Source organism: Bufo bufo, chromosome 8, assembly GCF_905171765.1.
Source record: "Bufo bufo chromosome 8, aBufBuf1.1, whole genome shotgun sequence".
NCBI classification, from domain to species: Eukaryota; Metazoa; Chordata; class Amphibia; order Anura; family Bufonidae; genus Bufo; species Bufo bufo.
Genome location: NC_053396.1, coordinates 105559894 through 105583561, shown reverse-complemented (window position 1 = coordinate 105583561; position 23668 = coordinate 105559894). Strand labels below are relative to the sequence as shown.

Here is a 23668-nt window from a genome sequence, read left to right as displayed (position 1 = left end):
ACTGGCCTGTCTCCTGGTAGCGCCTCCATGCTCTGGACACTACGCTGACAGACACAGCAAACCTTCTTGCCACAGCTCGCATTGATGTGCCATCCTGGATAAGCTGCACTACCTGAGCTACTTGTGTGGGTTGTAGACTCCGTCTCATGCTACCACTAGAGTGAAAGCACCGCCAGCATTCAAAAGTGACCAAAACATCAGCCAGGAGCATAGGAACTGAGAAGTGGTCTGTGGTCACCACCTGCAGAACCACTCCTTTATTGGGGGGGTCTTGCTAATTGCCTATAATTTCCACCTGTTGTCTATCTCATTTGCACAACAGCATGTGAAATTGATTGTCACTCAGTGTTGCTTCTTAAGTGGACAGTTTGATTTCACAGAAGTGTGATTGACTTGGAGTTACATTGTGTTGTTTAAGTGTTCCCTTTATTTTTTTTGAGCAGTGTATATATATATATACACAGTTTCGGCGAATTTGAGGTGATAGGATCAAAGGAATTTATTGATGGATTTGCTGAAATGTATTTTTTTTTATGTTTTGTGTCTCTTTCAAGCAGGCTAGTAATGATAGAATAATTCAACACTGTAAACACTGCAATTTAGTTTGTATAAAAAAATGATAAATGCACTAAATATTTAATGTATATCTGTTTTATTATAAAAGAAGTGGTCAATAACATTTGTAAAAAGGAAAACACTGACATCACATCACTGGTACTATTCACGTCTATAGGATGATTCTACTATAGAGCAATCTTTCTAGGATGTCCACCACCAAACCAACCTAAGCGCTAATACTTCCTACAAAAGGTAAACATGTGTCTCTTTTAATTATCTGCTCATCTCTCCTCCTCCAGGAGGCTTTTCCTTGAATCCACTACTTATAAAGTAGAGTACCAGCATTCATAAATTTGATACATCTCAGGGCTGCTTCCAATACATCCATCGCCTGCACGTATTACAGGCAGCAATGCAGCGCACTGATCACACATTTACCAGAAAGCACCATGTTATGTCATGAGGAGCCAGCAAACCGCTGGGGTCTATAGAATGCCGGTGAACTGGCCATCCAATTACAAAAGCCTTGCCTGCCTCTAAACGGCATACTAAATATTCAGTCATACAGACAATTCACTTGGAACCAGCACAATAGAAATGTGGTTTCTTGTAAGGTCTCATGTACAAGACCTCAAAACATGGATGCCGTCCGTGTGCTGTCTGCATTTTCTTTTTTTGCAGACTGATTGGGCCAGATTTGTCATTAGCTCAAGTCAGAATAATGGAGTGAAAAAGTCGCAAATTTTTGCGCAATCGCTAAAACTGCGCAAAAATTTGCGACTTTTTTCTGCTCTGCACTATGCTCGCCAGTTTTCTGGAAGTGGGCGTGTTTTCTTATGTAAATGAATCTCTAGACAGATTTACTATTGCGACTATTTAAAAAGTCACAAAAAAATGCGCAATTTCACTCCAGTGAGGACCATGCTTATCTTCTGAGACTTTTTAATAGAACATGCAACTTTTTCGTAAAGACGTGCGACTTTTGTAAAGCTGCTTACTGAAGGATAAACCGTCAAACCACATTTTTTACAGTCTTAAAGAGCCGATCATAAATCTGACTTATGTGAAAGTGGAGTGAGCTGTCAGTGTAATGATAAATCTGGCCCATTGACTTGCAGACATATTCTATCTTCTAGCAGAATGAACATACGGGTTCGGAAAGCACACTGATAATCTCGGCTTTCTGCATCTTTTGTCCATTCTGCAAAAGATATAACATGTCTTATTCTTAGCTGCAGATGCGGACCATGGACCCATCGAAATGGTTCCGCAAAAAACGGATACAACACAGATGTCATCCATATTTTGCGGATCCACATCTTGTGAACCGTAAAATAGACATGGTCTTGTGAATGTACTCTGAAGTCAATCGCTGCAGTCTCAGAAGTACATTACTATGCAACCCCATACTGCAGGTGTCTCTGCGGCACTCAATGTACTCGCTATATGTTGCTGATTATGGTACTATATTTTAGTGATATTCGCATTTAGAAGCCCTGTAAAAGTATAGAGGTACAGTCAAGACCCCACAGTAGTGTATGGCTGTCATATTACATCTGTGTACTTCTATTTTTTGCGAGACCGCACTAAAGCTCATGGAATACCTCTCTGCTTACTTCTGTACCGTGGAGTCATGGGGACCATGCAGTGGTACCATGCTCCGTCAGGTGCCAGATGTCCAGAGGTATTCTCTGCCAAAAACAAGGCTCCAAGTTGCCTTCTCAGTTACAGTTTTTTGGTGGATACACACCAGTATATAGTACTTCTGCAGATTATTGTATGTTTGTGCATGCTTTTTAAAATGTATGATAAAATTTGCGCCACTTTAGCTCATAGAATATTTATGGCAAATGAATACTGTTATATAAGTGTCCATGTATTTAATGTTCCTCCTATTAGTATTTCAGGTTTGCCATCCTGGACCTTTTATCTAAAAATTAACAAACAACAAATTGTATGGCCATGTTGTAAAGACATAGGGGCTCATTTATTAAGACCCTGCGCTGGCGGTGGATCGCTGAGGTTATGTAAAGGTGCCGGCCCCTACATAACTTTGGCGCATCCACTGCTGATTCAAGATGTAAGATAGATTCCTAGCTGTCTTACATTTAGACTATTTTCTACGCCTAAAACAAATGTAGAAAATGAAGAATGAGAAGGACCTACCGGCCCGTCCCCTTCCCCACCGCGCCCCTTTTTTTAAACCTGGCATGAGCGGGGAAGAAATTGTAGATTCTGCTACAACATGGCTTGCGACAGAATCTGTGCTAGATATATGCCACAAAAGTGGCGTATATCTGTTCATAAATTACCCCATAATGAATTACAAAGATTATAAGAGATATATGACTAAGGCCTCATGCACACGGACATTTTTTTTTGCGGTACGCAAAAACGGTTTCCGTTGTTCCGTGATCCGTGTCCGTTTTTTTATCCGTGGGTCTTCCTTGATTTTTGGAGGATCCACGGACATGAAAAGTGAAAAAAAAAACTAAGTCAAGTTTGCATTGAAAATGATAGGAAAAACGGACACGGATCACGGACGCGGATGACTATCTTGTGTGCATCCGTGATTTTTCACGGACCCATTGACTTGAATGGGTCCGTGAACCGTTGTCCGTGAAAAAAATAGGACAGGTTTTTTTCATGGACTGGAAAAACGGATCACGGACGCAGAAGCCAAACGATGCATTTTCCGATTTTTCCACGTACCCATTAAAAGTCAATGGGTCCGCGAAAAAAAAACGGAAAACGGAACAACGGCCGCGGATGCACACAACGGTCATGTGCATGAGGCCTAAAGCTCAGATGTTCATATGAATGTATTATCATTAGGGATGAGCGAATCGACTTCGGATGAAACATCCGAAGTCGATTCGCATAAATCTTCGTTTCAATCGCTCCGTACAGTATTGAAACAAAGTTTTATGCGAATCGACTTTGGATGTTTCATCCGAAGTCGATTCGCTCATCCCTAATTATCACTATTCACTGCGAACTGCAAAATAAAGGTATGCAATAAACTCCTATGCTCCCCCTAGTGGTGATTACCTGTCATGTTATTTTCTTTATCTCTATAGGGCAAGGGTCAGCAACCTTCGGCACTCCAGATGTGGTGAAACTACAACTCCCAGCATGCTCCATTTACTTCTATGGGAGTTCTGAAAACAGCTAAGCAAGTGTGCATGCTGGGAGTTGTAGTTTAACCACAGCTGAAGTGCCGAAGGTTGCTGATCCCCGTTATAAAGGAATTAGAGAGCTGCCTACAGAAATCTGACAGAAATGTAGACCCTTGAATTGTGGGCATTCCCTTCTAATGCCTAATGCACGTGGCAGAACAGTTTCTAGGGTAGAATAGCTGTGTGATGCAGCATCTTCTGGCACAAGATACCTATTTTGTTTTTACTGTGAAATTGATATGGAATGTGTTCACCTCTGTATGAAAATGGCAGCGTGTCGAGTTCCAGTATATGACCTCATAGAAGATGGTTCCCTATTGCGGCACTGGGAAACCGTTTTCTTCCTTCTTTAGAAGGGCTAATCTGCACACAGTCTGACACTCACACATCACTGATTATAGGTAAGGAAAGTTGCTGATTTCTGTTACTTTTTTGTTATTTCTTTTTGCTGATCTACATGGAGGTGGTTATTTGCTACCAGACATGTCATATTTTGGCTTCCACTGAATGAGCACATGTTTAAATGTAAATGATAAGCTATAAAGTGTGATAACAGATACCAACATGCCATAAGAAAACATTAGAGCTAAATCCTGTGCTTTACAGTCTACCAATCAATAAACTCTACAAATCAGTGTAACGTGTATATATGGCTTTTTGCAATAGTTATACTGAAATCACAGTTTTTGCGTCAAATTGTGACTGAAGATAAGTTGATGGAGTTTGTCCGAGGTACAAATATGGACTACCTATCCTCTAGATAGATCATTAATATCAGATCCTGGGGTTCCTCCTCACTGATCAGCTGCTTCTGATAAACGATACAGCTCCATACACTGCATAGTGGCCATGCCTGGGTACTGCAGCTCACTTTCCATTGAAGTGAATGGGAGCTGAGCTGCAGTACACTGATGCTGGAACTACATAATGGAATCCAGCTCCACATAAGATATACTTTAATCGGCTTCCATTAAAATCTAGACAAATTGCTATGGCGGTCTTGATGAAGGGCTAAAGATGTAATAGCCCGAAACGCGTCATAGCAATTTGTCCTATTTGATATCTGGATTTTAATGGAAGTCGATTAAAGTATATCTTATGTGGAGCTGGATTCCTTTCGGTTTCTCGTACCTGACCGAGTCCAGGTCTGATTTTCCGTGCTCCATTGGGAGGTTGCAGGTGAGAGCTGCAGTAACTTTCCTTCATTTCGTGGAACGACATAATGTACAGAGCCTTCTGATTCCTCTCCGTACACTATTCTTTTTGGTGCCGCAGTTGCCAAAACAGTTGATCGGTTGGAGTCCAATCTGATATTGGTGACCTATTCTAAGGATCTATAGTCCAGATAACCCCTTTCAGTAAAGCATTGCTATTCTAAAGTTGGAACAGACATTTTGAAGTAGGAGTGGAGAATCTTGTGTCTTCTGCTGGGTAAATCTAGACTGATACCTTATAGAATTATAGTATGATGGCTGCCCATCTTTGGACCGATTGGGACTATTGATGTGCTGCCAACTTGATCTTGTAGATTTTTGCTATCCAATGTTTTATTGAATTTACTGTTACACCACGTCCAGAAGTCATATAAAACCCAATTCTCGCCCCTATAATTAAATCAGGTCCTCCCGAGGGAAAAATGGTCTGTACATAGCCTTCTCTAGTGTCATAATAATCAGGATGTGAACTAATTTAATAAATTAAAGTCCAAGGATGCTTGAATTGTGTGTATGATAAATCTCTATGATAGAAAGAGACATAAGAAGGCACGCATAGGACATTACCTGGATGAAAGAAAAAAGAGGTGCGGTAGGAGAAATCTGGAAGCTTTATAGAGAAGTTGCAGCCCAATGACCAGCAAGGTGTCTGCAGAAGGCAAACTAACCAGGAAGAGGGAAGAAAGACTTCTGCAGGTACTGCTGGCATTAATCAACCGATTTAGATTTTCCAATATTTATTTGCAGTGTAGCATTCAATGCGTTTTTAGGTTTGGAGAAGTCCCACCCTCAGGCTTTAGACTTCCTCAGATATAAAGCCTGAGGAAGGGAATGACTCAGTCCTGAAACACGTTGCATGTTACACTGCAAATAAATATTGAACAGCCAACATTGCTTTGGATTGATTTATGCCCTCAACACCCGCAGAAGTCCTTCTTCTATGTAACAGGTATATGTTAAATACAGCTGCATAATATGTTGAGGTTCCACATTCCACAAATACTAGCAATGTTGGCGCACAAAGGAACACAAACTGTTCCAGTGCAATTTCTGGGTATACATTTTGATGAGGAAGTTGATTTGATGTATACATCTGAAATGTGACAGTTCCTGTTACTCGTGCAGTCTTGGTCAGAGGGTTGTGGTAGACTTGACTTTAGAGGATAACACTTGCTTAAAACGTCTTTTCAGGTCTTGCATGTTGGGAGACCTAGGCCGGACAAGATGGAGTCCTCTTCGTTTTTCTCCATTACAACTGAAAATCATCTTGCCAACCTCTTGACAAAGCTGGTAGAATGCTCCATATACCCCTTCATAATTTTCTCTGGCAGATACTTCAGCATATGTGCCAGTCAGTTCATTGGCTAGCTGGAGCCCCTCATCAGATTCCACCTGCCGGGCCCTCAAGAGATCAGCTTTATTTCCTACCAGAAGAAGTGGGATTTTGGTGTTTGGGTGAATTTTTCGTAAGTGCTGGTACAGAGGTCTAATCACTCGGTAACTATTGTAGTCTGTGATTGAAAACACAAGAACGAAGCCATCTGCCCAGTAAATGGATCGGTTGATTTGCTCCTGGCAGCAAATACTGTCTGCGTCTTCCTGTGAAAACAAGAGGGGTGCAGGTTTAGAAAATTGAGAAATGGGGCACAATATTTCATCTTTAAAGTATGGATTTCACTGCTTTTTGCATATTTCACATAGCTGGCCCTGAAGGTTCCTTTGTTGACCACCATGATTCCTAGACTACTCAAAAGAAAGCTGCTTTTTCTAGTCTCATTTCCCTTAAATTATTATTTTTTACCTTTTAATTCTATGTATATATATTGACACTGTTCATTAACTATATGATATTGGGAAATAAGATTGTATCAATGAGATTGTCAATTTGTGTACAGCACTACGAAATATGTTAGCACTACATAAGCAATGTGAAATAGATGAATATTATGACCAAGTATATTGTACTTTTTTCTGCTAATCTAAAAATGTACATAGTATATGAGAGCATAATTGTAAAACATATATATATATATATATATATATATATATATACACACATCTTTGTGTCTTTCACATGAGTAAAGCTTTGTTAGAACAAAGTCGCTGTGAAGTTAGGTCTGTAAACCCAGTAAGACGGTGAAGAAAATGACTTCTAATTGAAACATCTATTTCCATATTTTTTTTAATGTATTTTACTCACTTGTATAGCGCTGACAAATTTCGCAGCGCTTTAAAGAAATTATCATCTCTCACTGTCTCCAATGGGACTCACAATCTAAATTCCCCATCAGTATGTGTTTGGAGTGCGGGAGGAAACCGGAGTACACGGAGGAAACCCATATGCCATATGAACACAGGTAGGACATACAAACTCCATGCAGATATTATCTTTGGTCAGATTCGGAACCTAGGACCCCATTACTGATGTTCTGTTTCGTAGACCTGTTTGATGATTTTACAGAGATGAATATGTTACTTAAAGAGGTTCACCAACAAAGCACATCCACATGTATGATTCATGTATGATGATAATCAGCATTAGCCTGACTGGAGGAGATCAGCTTGGTTGGATCTGTGTATTACAGCCATTGACCTCTTCCTGATCGTGCAGATGTTGGTAGTATTTGAACGCCCTATCATCTACAATGCACATGAATTCATTATATCTAGCAATGGAAAGGTCAAATTCAGTTGGGCTTTACACCCATCCTGGCTGTGCCTCGCACAGTGAAATGAAGAAGGTGTAGTTGATTTTGACTTACCACGTGTACATATTATTTCATTTCCTATTGCTTATATTGCCAAGACATTTCACATCGCTGTGCAAAGAATGAATCTACAACAGGGAAAGTGATAATATAATCTCCATCTCCAAGACATACAGGCATGCTTATGCACTGGAGGCCAGATTCGTAGAAGGCCCCTTAACCTATCAGTGTACATCTACAGCCATATTACGAAACCACCTGTAATACTGCATCCTCATGCAGCAAACCTCAAAACAGGTGCAAATACAATCATTATACCTTATTTTAGTGGAGGATCAACTTCTGTTTTGGGCTACCAATCACTGATGGAAATCACTGACCAAACATTGACTGTGTGAATAAGGCCTTACCCCCTTGCAAAATGTATACAGATCCTTACACTTGCCCATTTTTCCTGTTTCCATCACATCACCTTTAGAAATTGACTATTCATTTGCTGCCTAATATATCCGCAGGGGCGGACTGGGAACTTAAAGATGCCCAGGAAAAAAGTGTCCCTATGTTGTAGGCGGATGCAAATGACAAAAGGCGGGGCAGCACAAGTAGTCAGGGCTAGCACAAGTAGTCAGGGCCAGCAATATCATAGCGCAGCACAAAATACTATCCCAGCAGAACCAAATGCCACAGTGCAGCACAAAATACTGCCACCCCTACCGCAGTATTCAACTGTATTGCTGTCCTGAGAATGGTATCCGGAGGGCATCTGCATCTGCAGGCCAGGTACATAAGCACCTGTTGCTCCTAGTATTAATTAATACTAGGATCATCAAATCGATATGTACCTGCAGCCAGCAGCCGTGAGTAGGGCTTGAGCAGCCCCCAGGGCATAGGTTCACCAGGACATTTTGCTGTAGGGTCTATGGCCAGTCCACCCCTTGAAAGGTGCCAATGTTACAAGATAATCCATATTATTCCCTTAATCTGTGATTTTAAAGTAACAAGTGATCAAAGTATTTGTGGGGTGTGGGATGAACAAGGCGTACCCAAAGGGAATTCATACAAACAAAGGATAAAATACAAAATCCATGCTGATGTCACTCATCTAAATGAGGCTTAAAGGGAACCTGTCACCTGGATTTTGGGTATAGAGCTGAGGACATGGGCTGCTAGATGGCCACTAGCACATCTGCAATACCCAGTCCCCATAGCTCTGTGTGCTTTTATTGTGTAAAAAAAACGATTTGATACATATGCAAATTAACATAAAAGAGTCATATCTTACTTGTGTGACCAGAGAAGAGTCATATTTTCAAGCTCTGACTCATCTCAGGTTAATTTTCATATGTATCAAATCGGTTTTTATACACAATAAAAGCACACAGAGCTATGGGGACTGGGTATTTCAGATGTGCTAGCGGCCATCTAGCAACCCATGTCCTCAGCTCTATACCCAAAATCCTGGTGACAGGTTCCCTTTAAAGAAATCTATGGGGGCACATTTACCGGTGTTAATAAACCCCTAAACTGGTTCCGACTAAGTTATGTAGAGGCGCCGATCCTTCACCAGTTCTAAATGTAAGACAGCTTCTGAGCTGTCTTACATTTATTAATAATAATATTTATTTATATATATAGCGCCACCATATTCCGCAGCGCTTTACAAATTCACAGGGTTCATGTGCGAAACAACAGTAACTGGCTAATTTGCAACTCAAATACTAGGAGTCAGGGCCCTGCACGTAAGAGCTTACAATCTATGAGGAATTGGGGGTGGACACATAAGGTAGTTGATTGTGATAAGTAGGATTCGAGCCATTATTGAACTGACAGGAGTGGTGCTGGCCGATCTGCTTCGGGTTTAGGACTACTAGAGGTTCGAGTTTAGGCCAGAGGAGTTGGACAGTTGGTGGTACATTTAGACCTTTTTCTACGCCTGAAACAGCCCGTCCCCTTTCCCGCCCTCTTTTTTTAGACCTGGCGTTAGTGAACTTGCAGAACTAGCTGTTGTGCTTCTAAAAAAACAACAACTCTGTTCCAATGAATAGGGTGGATTTTCTTCTAAAATAGAAATCTGGAACATGTAAATCAGAGAAAACTGAAGATCATGTCTATTAATCTGCTCTGGAGGTATTTTGGGATTTTACCCAGTGTGGCACGTGTGTGTCCAGGCTGGACACTGATCCCACATATGGTCTGTTCCAGATTTACAACACATATTGTACTAACAGGAAAGCAGTAGACGGCACAGCTGTACGGTCAGCAGTGATTCTTCAGCTGCATCCCCTCCTGTTTATATAATGTGTGATCAGCATACATGAGATTGTGAGTAACAAGCTGATGGATGAACTTGCTCCATGTCTTAAGTCTGTTGACTGTTTCTTCTTATCAAGAGTCAACCCTGGGAAGATTTTAAATTCTGTGTTTGGGTTGAGGATTAACCTCAGATCCAGCAGAAAAAAGCTGTGAAGTCCTGTTTTAAATGAAATTGTGATACATGAGCTTGGACATTATGACTCATGATGTTTGTTAACCAAGTCAAGTCTTGGAAACAACTCATGTGTTGTGAATTAACGTGGCTGCATCATGTAATGCAGAGCCATCAAGCGGGATCTGTAATTGCTCCCTTAGTACTTAGACACTCACATTATCCTCCTCAATGTTATCCTGTATATCTGCATAACTGCATAACTATACTCACCCAGTCCCACCTAATGCAATCTGTCATAGGGTACATGGCGGTACTAATACACCTTGCAATAAACAAAAGAACTAACTGGTCCTACCTCATCCAGGGTTTTGCTGGCATCGCTGTAATGTCAACTGGATCCAGAACAAGGTCAGTGTGGAGATAGAGAAAGAAGAATAATCACATAAGGAAGTGATGGTGACTGTACCTGGTGAATACCTACCTACAAGTTATTACCTAAAGTCTCGCGAGACTTCGCGAAGTAACAACTCCGGCTCATCGGAGCCAATACATTCTAATACTGTACAGAGCGCTCGCTCCCTACAGTATTCTAACGAAGTTTTATGTGAATCGACTTCAGATGTTTCATCCGAAGTCGATTCGCTCATCCCTAGTGACAGCATATGGTGATCCTGTTGCATCGGCCTTATAACAGGGCTGGCAAAAAAAAGAAGAAGAGTGCAGAGCGTGGTAGAAGCCACGTGGAGTGGTAGGAGATCCTGTTGCTCCTAGGAGGGCTGAAGCCTTTTTGTACAAACCCAGAAACACTGAGGCCCCATATTGTTGTTAACTTTTGCTGTGAGGGCCCCATGAGATCTATTGTCACCACTGCTGTAACAATAAGCTGTGAACTGCGCAAGTAGGTTATTGAAGCCATATGTGAAACATTTACTTTCTGCACAGTGAATTTCCTGTGTCTGCCTGCCATTTATTTCTGCATAATCAAAAGAACAAGAACATGCATACAAAGCGATCCTCAGCATTGGCAAGGCTGCGCCGAGAGAGACCGCTGCTGAGCCACGCCCCCTGGTGACCCGACAGCATCCTCAGCAACGATGTAATGCTCTATTTCTCCCTTTAGCACACGTGTGCTCGGGGGGATTAGCAGTGGGCTCATTACTCAGCTGCTATATTACTGTGTGCTAGTGTTTCTGACTAATGGAGCACTGAATCATGGACCTATCAGGTTCTGATCCAGGGACTTGGTGCTCCATCAGGGCCCTATTAAATTCTTTTATTTTTATTTTTTATTTGGCTATTTCACTCTTTCCCTGACGGTGGTGGGGGGTTTCATACTGCTGCGGCCTGTAATGAAACTAGAGGAGAGGGGAGAGAGGGATTCTCCTACCTCTCCTCTGAATGAATGCACTTTGTTATCTGATTGGTGGAGCAGCAGTGGGCGTAAGCAGCTGCTCCACCAATCGTTCAGATAGACCCTGGATGTGCTCTGACATCCCACCCTCTTGCCCAGCCGCGCCACACGTTTGTATGACCGCCCGCCTTCTCGTCCAGCTACCCCGCACGTTTGAATGGCTGGCCGCCCTCCTGCTCGTTTGTATGGGCGCCCGCCTTCTCGCTCATCCACCCCGCACGGTTGAAGGGCTGCCCACCCTTCCACCCAGCCATATTGTATGGCCGGCCGGCCTCACGTTTGGATGCCCGCCAAGCTGCAGCTTTGAATTGCCGCCCACCACCCACTTCTGAGAACCACTGCTGCCTGCCTGCAAGCCAGGAGTCAGGACCCTCCTGCTTCAGACTCCATGCCAGCTTTGGTAAGTCTGATACCCTGGACTGTGCCCCCTACTCTGGACTGTGCCAACCCTACACTGGACTGTTCCCCCTAAACATACACTGTTGGCGGCATAGTAAAAGGGTATAAGGGGATACACCTGTACTGTGCCTCCTAACCTCTACTATGCACTCTTATACCCTATAATATGCTTCCTACCCTGTACTATGTCCTCTTATACCCTCCTCTGTGCCCCCTTACCATACCCTGTACTGTGCCCTCTAATATTGGTATATCCAGCCACTGTATGGAGGCATTATCCAGGAACTGTATGGAGGTGTTATCCAGTGTATAGCGGAGTTGTCCAGTCACTGTATGGCGGGTTATCCAGTCACTGTATGGAGGTGTTATCCGGTCACTGTATGGCGGCGTTGTCCTGTCACTGTATGGCGAGTTATCCAGTCACTGTATGGAGGTGTTATCTGGTCCCTGTATGGAGGCGTTATCTGGTCACTGTATGGTGGTGTCATCCGGTCACTGTATGACGTTGTGTCCAATATGGTGGTGTTATCCGGTCACTGTATTTAGGCGTTATCCAGTCATTGTATATAGGTGTTATCCGGTCCTTGTATGGAGGCGTTATAAGGTCACTGTATGGCGGTGTTTTTATTATGTTGTAGGGCTAATATATTTACAGTGTATACTGTAGATTCCATTATATTATGCTGTAGTGTGGCCTGTATTTCCCAGTAGAGTAAATGATCCTTGTAGAACACAGTCCACACCACTGACCACCAGGACCAGCCTTCTGTAATATAGCCTACAGTACATGGCAGCCTCCCTTCTCTGCCATGTTGCTCCGCTGTGTACTAATGCTTATTTTGGCACATTTAAGCTGGGTTCACATCACCCTTTTGCCATGCGTTTAACATATACAAAAAACGTATACCTTAACGGATGACTCAGATTGATGTTATACAGTGGCATATATAGGATTCCATTGTAAAAGAAAGTACACTTTTTTGCCAGACTCTGCAGGATACAACGTATACGTCAAACAGAAAGTAAAAAGGTGATGCAAACCCACCCTTACATATGCACACATGCAATGCCAGGATGGTCATGAACAGTGATGGTCAGTTCACAGTGTTCGCCAGCGAACGCATGCGGGCTGCCATCTTTAGTAAGGTAGACTCACCCGTCCGGCGATGCACAGGTAAGCCCTTACCTGTGCTGGGAGCCTGTCTGAAATTGAATGCAGTCACCGGGAGCAGGCAGTTCCGAGAACTGCCGCCGGGGGCCTTCATCGGGCTGTTCTTGGAACTGCCTGCTCCCGGTGACTGCATTTGATTTCAGACCGGCTCCTGGCACAGGCACAGGTAAGGGCTTACCTGTGCATCGCCGGACGAGTGAGTCTAACTTGCTAAAGATGGCAGCCCGCATGTGTTGGCTGGTGAACACGGCAAACTGACCATCACTGGTCATGAAGAGGGGGCCCTGTTAGTCAGAATATTGAGCCACTGTAAAGAGCATGAGGGCCTTAGAGGTTTGTTAGAGAACATTAGTAATCAAATAGCATCATGAAAAAACACTAAGGAACACCCCAGACAGGTCAGGGATAAAGTTGTGGAGAAATGTAAGCAAAATTAACAAAATATCCCAAGCTCTGAACATCTCGCGTAGCACTGTTTAATCTGTATGGTACAACTGCAAACCTACCAAGACATGGCCATCCACCTAAACTGACAGCCCATGCAAGGAAAGCACTAATTAGAGAAGCAGCCAAAAGGCCCATGGTCACTCTGGAGGAGCTGCAGAGATCCACAGCTCAGGTGGGAGAATCTGTCCACAGAACAACTATTAGTCGTGTACTCCACAAATCTGACCTTTATGGAAGAGTGGCAAGAAGAAAGACATTTTTGAAAGCAAGCCATATGAACTCCTGTTTGCAGTTTGCCACAAGCCATACAGGGGACACAGCAAACATGTGGAAGAAGGTGCTCTGGTCAGATGAGACCAAAGTTGAACTTTTTGGCGTATTATTGACTAGGGGGGCTGAATACAAATGCACGCCACACATTCCAGACTTTTATTTATTACAAATTTTGAAAACCATGTATCATTGTCTTTTTACTTCACACATATCACAATAAAATACATTTAAAGAGGACCTTTCATGTTTTTTTTTTATTCTAGATAAATACCTTTACTTGCGGGGTACACCCGCTGATGCTGCCACCCTGCCTGTTTTTTTTTTTAAACATCGCTCCTACGCCCCGCTGTGCCCCCCCTGTAGTTTTCCCGCTCAGTATGTTAATACTGAGCATCGGTACAGGGAGGAGGAGACGCTGGGGTTTCTCAATTGGCGTCTCCCTCTCCCTGGCTGTGCCGTGATCCAATCACAGCGGACAGAGTCACAGCCAGGGAGGAAATAAAAGCTCACCTTCTCCCTGCTGTGATGCTCTCCGCTGTGATTGAATAGCGGCATAGCCTATGTATGGAAGAATAAAATCTGTTATTTAAGTACGTTGGCTTGTATGTTAATTCTTACTATGCAAATGTTAACACAGTGGGCTTGTGCCCTGAATGTTTTCAGACCCTAGCAATGCCCCTGCTGCTATGGTTATGTAATTTGAGTGCTGCGGACCATTTTATGTCCGCCCACTATAGGGAATATATATATATCCGGCTATTAAGTGTTTGTCATTACCCCTTGAAAAAGCTGACGGCGAAACGCGCGTCGGGGCACGGACTGTAGGTGTTGTGGTAGATACGTTGGTCAGTATGCCTTATTCTTTGTTTATTGTACCATATTTGAATATAGCATAGTGTGAGTTGATGTCCATTTAGTCTAGGGTCTATAGTTGACCTCCTGATAATATATTGTAGACTGGACAATACTCTCTGATAGGCACTGACTGTATCTTTTTGTTGCATATTTATGTAGGCACTTGCACTTTACTTATATGTACTGTAATTACCACACGTCTGCAGTTTGAGTGACATTTTAAGTGTTCTTAATGTCTGTGTGGCCAGGAATGGTTGCAACTCTATATGTACTAATAAACACCAGTGATTTTGTATAAAGTCATGTTGTTGGAGTTGGGATTTGTGATTTAATCAGATCCATATATCGTTTATTGGTTGCATTTTATGTCTTAGCTCCATCAAGCTGCATTTGTCTAGACACTGCACCATAAAGTAGGGTTGCAGCGGGTATCGAACTTTCCTTACCCAATCGATACGATATCGGGATTTGCTATTTTCCGACACTAGGCTACACTACTGCACAGCCTAGTATATCTTAGAGAACATGGCACGCACTGCCCTGGGTGCGCACCATGTTCTCCTGAGCCAGCACAGTGGAGAAGGATGGAGTCCCTCCCTCCCCACGGTGACACAGCCGCCACTGCCACTAAGAGAGGGGACGGGGCTGTGAAGCTGCCGCTGCCATCAATGAAGATAATTAACATGATTATAATACTCAGGAGGGGGGACTGTTAACACTGCACCACCAATGCATATATTTAACCCTATATACAAATGTAGGCCTCAATGACAGGGATCCTGCTGAACTGCGTCAATTAACCCTTCAGGTGCCGCACCTGAGGAGTTAATTGACGGGGTTCAGTGGGAATGCCGTTCTCAGTCTTTGAGGCCGGTTGCCAGCTGTGCGATACAGCCGGCACCCGCAGCCTACATTTGTATTTATTAGTTAATTATATGCATTGGTAGCGCAGTGTTAACAGTCCCCCCCTCCTCAGTATTATATTCAGGTTAATTATCTTCATCCCCCCCCCATCCCCCCTCAGTATTTTAATTGGTGGCAGTGGCAGCTTCCTATGCAAGCCCCAGCAGTGAAATTGCTGGGCATCCGATCGGTTACCATGACAGCCAGGACGCTCTTGAAGCTATCCATGACTGCCATGGTGAGCTCCCTGCTGCCGTGTGCATAAAGCACAGGGCAGCAGGGACAGTGGAAAGTCCTATTCACTCTAATAGAGCTCTATTAGGGTGTATAGGACAAGGGTTCTAGCCTCTAAGGGGGCTAATAGTTATTAAATAAAAAGTACAAAAAAAATATTTGGCTCCTCCTCCCACCGGTTGCTGCTGCACATGGAGGTAACTAGGAGCAACACACTATATGTGTAGGGTCTGCGCTCCTGAACATAAATGCATAACGGCATAGGCAGGTTCAGCCTGAACTGAGACCACCTTGTCGCTTGGTAGGTGGGCTTAGATGTGTTTTGATCAAAATGTATTGACCAAGTGTCTCAGATTTTATCAATATAGTGAGGGCTTAGTCCATATGTTATGCTTGCATCTATTATGGTGCATTATTTTCTGTGACCATACTACACATCACACACTAGTACATACTACACAACACACACTAGTACATACTACACATCACACACTAGTACATACTACACATCACACACTAGTACATACTACACAACACACACTAGTACATACTACACATCACACACTAGTACATACTACACATCACACACTAGTACATACTACACATCACACACTAGTACATACTACACATCACACACTAGTACATACTACACAACACACACTAGTACATACTACACATCACACACTAGTACATACTACACATCACACACTAGTCCATACTACACATCACACACTAGTACATGCTACACATCACACACTAGTCCATACTACACATCACACACTAGTACATACTACACAACACACATTAGTACATACTACACAACACACATTAGTACATGCTACACTTCACACACTAGTACATACTACACATCACACACTAGTACATACTACACATCACACACTAGTACATACTACACAACACACACTAGTACATACTACACATCACACACTAGTACATACTACACATCACACACTAGTACATACTACACATCACACACTAGTACATACTACACAACACACACTAGTACATACTACACATCACACACTAGTACATACTACACAACACACACTAGTACATACTACACATCACACACTATTACATACTACACAACACACACTAGTACATACTACACAACACACACTAGTACATACTACACAACACACACTAGTACATACTACACAACACACACTAGTACATACTACACATCACACACTAGTACATACTACACATCACACACTAGTACATACTACACATCACACACTAGTACATACTACACATCACACACTAGTACATACTACACATCACACACTAGTACAGGGATCAGCAACCTTTGGCACTCCAGCTGTTGTGAAACTACAACTCCCAGCATGATCTTTCCACTTGTGTGGGAGTTTAGAGAGCAGCCAAGCAAGTATGCATGATGGGAGATGTAGTTTCACAACACCTGGAGTGCCGGAGGTTGCTGACCCCTGCACTATTACATACTACACATCACACACTAGTCCATACTATACATCACACACTAGTCCATACTATACATCACACACTAGTCCATACTATACATCTCACACTAGTACATACTACACAACACACACTAGTCCATACTACACATCACACACTAGTCCATACTACACATCACACACTAGTACATACTACACATCACACATTACACATCAGACACACATACTACACATACAGTCAGGTCCATAAATATTAGGACATCGACACAATTCTAACATTTTTGGCTCTGTACACCACCACAATGGATTTGAAATAAATCATACTGAATTAACAAAGTAACAATGCATGAAACAAAAACACAAATTACCCATGGTATGCCGGAACCCAAGGTCTGTGACCAGAGCTGCACCTCGACGCACATTTCGCCGAAAAAGGCTTCGGCGAAACGCGCGTCGAGGTGCAGCTCTGGTCACAGACCTTGGGTTACGGCATACCATGGGTAATTTGTGTTTTTGTTTCATGCATTGTTACTTTGTTAATTCAGTATGATTTATTGCTTACACACAGCATTCCTCCTCTGCCCTTGATTGTGTTACTGTTTGGTAATCCGCATTTATCGGATTGCCATCTATGTTACCATTGGGCGGTAGGTGTGCTGTGTGTGACCACATTGACTTTTTTGTATTATTGTATGTAGCATACACATGGTTATAGGTTACTTTGGGTGAACTTACAGCTCTCTCATTAGTATGCAGCTTTATACCCAATGTCTGTGACCCCCTTTTCCCTGTTAGTCCGGTATATGTGAGGGAGGTTGATTTTGGTCCCACCACATGGGGTGCACCACCACCCCCTTTACTTTGTGCCTTTATGTTATATTTATTGTCATTTAATGTGTCTTTAATAAACTACATATATTTTATATGTGTGCTCTCTTATTCTATATGGGGTTATTGTTTTTTTTTTTGTTGGTTGGCTCAGTGTGTTATTCCCTCATTATCCCAATCACAATGAGAAGATAAAAGGTCCAGAGTTCATTTCAAGTGTACTATTTGCATTTGGAATCTGTTGCTGTCAACTCTCAAGATGAGATCCAAAGAGCTGTCACTATCAGTGAAGCAAGCCATAATTAGGCTGAAAAAAACAAAACAAACCCATCAGAGAGATAGCAAAAACATTAGGCGTGGCCAAAACAACTGTCATGGATGACCGAAGAATTCTTTCCCTGGTGAAGAAAACACCCTTCACAACAGTTGGCCAGATCAAGAACACTGTCCAGAAGGTAGGTGTATGTGTGTCAAAGTCAACAATCAAGAGAAGACTTCACCAGAGTGAATACAGAGGGTTCACCACAAGTTGTAAACTATTGGTGAGCCTCAAAAACAGGACAGCCAGATTAGAGTTTGCCAAACGACATCTAAAAAAGCCTTCACAGTTCTGGAACAACATCCTATGGACAGATGAGACCAAGATCAACTTGTACCAGAGTGATGGGAAGAGAAGAGTATGGAGAAGGAAAGGAACTGCTCATGATCCTTAGCATACCACCTCATCATTGAAGCATGGTGGTGGTAGTGTCATGGCGTGGGCATGTATGGCTGCCAATGGAACTGGTTCTATTTATTGATGATGTGACTGCTGACAAAAGCAGCAGGATGAATTCTGAAGTGTTTCGGGCAATATTATCTGCTCATATTCAGCCAAATACTTCAGAACTCATTGGAGGGTGCTTCACAGTGCAGATGGACAATGACCCAAAGCATACTGCAAAAGCAACCAAAGACTTTTTTAAGGGAAAGAAGTGGAATGTTATGCAGTGGCCAAGTCAATCACCTGACCTGAATCCGATTGAGCATGCATTTCACTTGCTGAAGACAAAACTGAAGGGAAAATGCCCCAAGAACAAGCAGGAACTGAAGACAGTTGCAGTAGAGGTCTGGCAGAGCATCACCAGGGATGAAACCCAGCGTCTGGTGATGTCTATGCGTTCCAGACTTCAGGCTGGAATTGACTGCAAAGGATTTTCAACCAAGTATTAAAAAGTGAAAGTTTGATTTATGATTATTATTCTGTCCCATTACTTTTGGTTCCTTAACAAGTGGGAGGCACATATGCAAACTGTTGTAATTCCTACACCGTTCACCTGATTTGGATGTAAATACCCTCAAATTAAAGCTGACAGTCTGCAGTTAAAGCACATCTTGTTCGTTTTTATTTCAAATCCATTGTGGTGGTGTATAGAGGCAAAAATGTTAGAATTGTGTAGATGTCCCAATATTTATGGACCTGACTGTATGCACTTACTTTTATGCAGGATTCCTGTGGCTCCATCATGCAGTGAAAGGGCAGTCCTGCAGCTAGAGGGGTGGGCACAAGATAGGACTGAGCACCCTGTACTAGGCCAGATACAAGCACTGCATGGCCTGACAACCCTCCCCCTCCCTCTCCGACCTCGGCCCTGACTACACAACTGCATCATTTACACCAACCCTCAGAAAGTCTGGCTGCATAAACACCAGCTGCTGGATAAGAGGTTAAGGGTTAACAGGCTCCACAGGGGGCAGGGGGGCTGTAACTAGTAGTAGTTCTTACAGCAGTACAGGCAGGGAGGAGGAGCTTTCTCCTAGGCTGCTGTATGCAGACCCACAGTCTATCCAACACAGTCTGTAGTTCAGAACAACTGATCACTGGATGTGCCAGGATCTGCCTTGGGAGTCTAGAGTCCATGCAGAGGGAGGACTGTCACCCGCCCTGGGGCCTTCTCAGGACACATGCCCCGTCTGCACCCCTCACTACTACCCAGGCATATAGTGCAGGCGGCAGCTCTCTGTCAGGACAGCATGTCCTGAGGCAGGTCTTCCACAGCACATACAATACTGCCCTGTCATTCTACTGTTTTAGATTGCCGCCCCCTGTTTCCACTAGTTGACGCCGCCTGAGGCAGCCGCCTCACCTGGCCTCATTAAAGGTGCACCCCTGGACCTAACAGGTTTATCGCTTTTGAACTTTTACAAATATTTCTGGGTCCAAACATAACTCAATGTATACGATCCCCCAAGAGGTGCATATGTCACAGTCTATACCTATACACCACTGTACATGTAAATGTGTTTATCTTGTTCTTTGAGGTCGATATAGACAAGGGGGCAGCAACCTCCGGCACTCCAGCTGTTGTGAAACTACAATTCTCAGCATGCTCCATTCAATGAAAGTTCTCAGAACAGTGTGCAGCGTACTCAAGTTAGGTGTAATAGTGTTCCTGGGTGTTGTAGTGCAATAGACACTAACCTGAGACGGCTGACTCTCTGCAAGGGCAGGTGATGATGAGAAATGTTCGTGACGCCAGTGCCAATTAAACGGTGGCACGCCGTTTGCGGATAGCAGGAATAATTGAGGAACCACGTGATGTTAAAGCAGAACTCAAACTTTAGTAGTCATCATATAGGGACAATAACGGAAACTCAGTTCCTTTGCAGACAGCAGATTTTCAATACAGTTGATGCAGGCAATATATGTATAGCAAGGTGACTTCAGAGTGTTAAACACAGGACTTGTAGTACAGGCAGCTTGCACTCTATTCCTGACTGATCCTGGAACATATAAACTCTTCTCCAAGGCCCAATGCCCTAGCTCTGGCGTATATCCTTGGTTTTATCTTTATCAAGTACCTCCTCTGTTGTCTTGAGTACCTCTTGCTTTCCTTGACATGCCTCTGTCTCTCTCTCAGCTTCCTCAGGCTCTTTAACTGAGGTGTTCCTGCTTCTGCATAGGTGAACTCAGGAGGGGAACCTTCTCTTTGAATCTGGAACCCGGTTACAGGGACAGCAATACCCTCTCCTGGTCTGCAGGCTTCCGGCCTGGACTTGACTCTGACATAGTCTAGTCTCCAACTACAACTCTAGACTCTAGACTGACTTTCCTTTCCCTGACTGGGCCTTATATAAACTAGGGCTCCCTAGCTCCCTCTAGTGACTAAGAGCTGAAATGACACCCCTAGCAGGCCTGTACATGCAAGTTTCACAGTAACAGGGAAATACATAGCATTACATTACATTACATTTTATAAAGATGACTTATACCAACTGCCCCATAAATAAGGGGGGGACGACAGCACACCAAGTGACCCTTTTGTAGTGACGGGTATTACAGTCCCCGTACACTACAAGTGTAGCAAGTGTGAATGCTGGGAGTTGTAGTTTCACCACAGCTGGAGTGCAAAAGGTTTCAGATCCCATATATAGGAGAATGCTTTAGTCTATCAGCAGGAAATTTACTGGTAAACCAATCACAATGGGGGTCATTTACTTTGCATGCCACTCAACGCCATTTTTGGCATAAAAAAGGTTTTCGCACTGTGCTCACCATTTGGGAGTGACAGCGGCCGGGACTTTGGCCCCAACAAATTTGCCATCTTTTACGCCAGGAAACAGGCATAAAAGAGGAGTGAGAACTACTCCAGTCAGGGGCTAACAAGGTGCATGTCTCATCATACATTAGGCGATTCTTCCAGCAGGGCAGAGGGGAAACAGAGACCATCATAAAAAGCCATCTGGAATGATGTTTGAGGGCACTACAGTACAAATGGTGCCAGATTCCCTTTAACTGCTCATCTGCATCTCCAGAACGAAGCAACAGATCGCTAAGTGAAAGATCCAGCTAGCCCAGCAATGCATAGTGCCTGGTTTAATGGTGAATTTCCCAGTTATAACCTTTTGCATCCAATTTGCTAACACTGCTGATTATGTTTGCTGGAACATAACAGGGCTGACTTGTTGCCATAATGAATCACATATGCATGTGAACAATGAAAACAGACCATTAGAAACAGCAAATCTTGTATGTGACCTTACACTGCAGCTAGGGTTAAGGCAAGATGTTTGATATGTTACATGGAACAGGAATAGAAACTGCGCAGGGCAATAAAAAGTTATATAAAACAGCAAACGAAGACTGCGTCAGCATTAGAGTCAAAGGTATCCGATTCCTTAGTGAGTTACTGAATGTTGTTATTCCTAGTTCTCCCCGATGACATCACCGTGTCAGCGCCCTATGAAATGGCCTTGAGAATAAGAACCACATTAGAAGGAGCTCATGGAAACTTGAGTGGCTATGGTGGGACAGTCCTTGTCCTAATTTGTCCATTTCCTTCCCTATACTATCCTTGCACAGGAAATGATCTAGATGGTTCCAGACTGTCAGCAGCTGTTCTTGTCAGCCTGGAGTCACTCGTGAGAACATAGCGTTTTCCTTCTCATACACATGACGTAAGGGAAAACTCCACAATTTAGGGTTATTGCCTGCAGTGTCATCGACACTTCTGTGTTGCAAGATCTCTTCTCTGTCAGTGCATAAAGGTTGGTTCCTGCCGTCTTCATGACTCTTGGAATAGCTAGAGATAACCAAACATCTGCTTAATTTATCACAGTTACATATTTAACCTCCATCTGCACAGAGCAAGAATTTCCTGAGTGACCGAATCGATGCAAGGAGACAGATAAAACACACACATATTGCAGAAATAAGGCTACTTTCACACTTGCGGCAGAGTGATCCGTCGCCGGAACCGCCTGCCGGATCTGGCAATCTGCATGCAAATGGACAGCATTTGTAGACGGATCCGGATGCGGATCCGTCTCACAAATGCATTGCAAGAACGGATCCGTCTGTCCGTTTGTCATACGGACAAACGGATCCGTTTCTATTTTTTTTCCACATTTTTAACGGTCTGCACATGATCAGACTGGAAGGATGGATCCGTCACTTTTAATGCCGGATCCCGCACTAATACATTGCAATGTAAATTAATGCCTGATCCGGCAATCCGGCAAGTGCTACGGTATTATCTCCGTCCTGAAAAGTCAAAAAGACTGGCAGCGCATTTAGATGGAGTCCTTGTCGCATCGTAAACAACCCCTGTAACAGGGAGCCGCTGCCATATTCACCGCAGGTCCAGCCGCACCAGTCTCCAGAAAAATGAGCTGCAGCCAAACAGGCATTTTAGGGTTACCTGCCCGATGCAGAACTATATCCAGAATATCCGCACTAATGGCACAAAAACGCACATAAATTTACACTATTTATTGCAGTTTTTATGCGTTTTTTGTTGCAGATATTTGTGCAGATTTTCTGTTTATGTAAATAATCCCATTAAAGTCTATGGGGAATCGCACAAACTATTGACATGCTCCAGATTTAAATTCTGCACAACAGGTCAATTTCTGCACAGAAGAAAAAAAAGCAAAGGGTACATGAGTTGTGTCATATCTCATTTACTTTGCTGGTACTGTACACGTGGAAAGAACATGCGTAATCTGCATCGTGTGCAGGTACCCTTGGGGTGAATTCACATGCGGCAGACCCATTCATCTGGATGGAGCTAGCAGTATTCAATATGCTTGCCAGAAAAACAACCCCATTCAGATGAACT

At 43.2% G+C, this 23668-nt stretch overlaps 1 protein-coding gene across 1 annotated transcript in view; it reads right to left on the bottom strand.

Moving 5' to 3' along the window:
- Nucleotides 1–5867: 5867 nt before the first annotated feature.
- The window catches only part of LOC120977350 (ras-like protein family member 11A-like), a 53222-nt gene continuing 35421 nt past the window's right edge, over nucleotides 5868–23668 (bottom strand). The window contains exon 4 of the mRNA XM_040405263.1: nucleotides 5868–6550. Coding sequence (XP_040261197.1) covers nucleotides 6083–6550 — 468 coding nt within the window. The 3' untranslated portion in view covers nucleotides 5868–6082. The remainder of the gene's footprint in view (nucleotides 6551–23668) is intronic.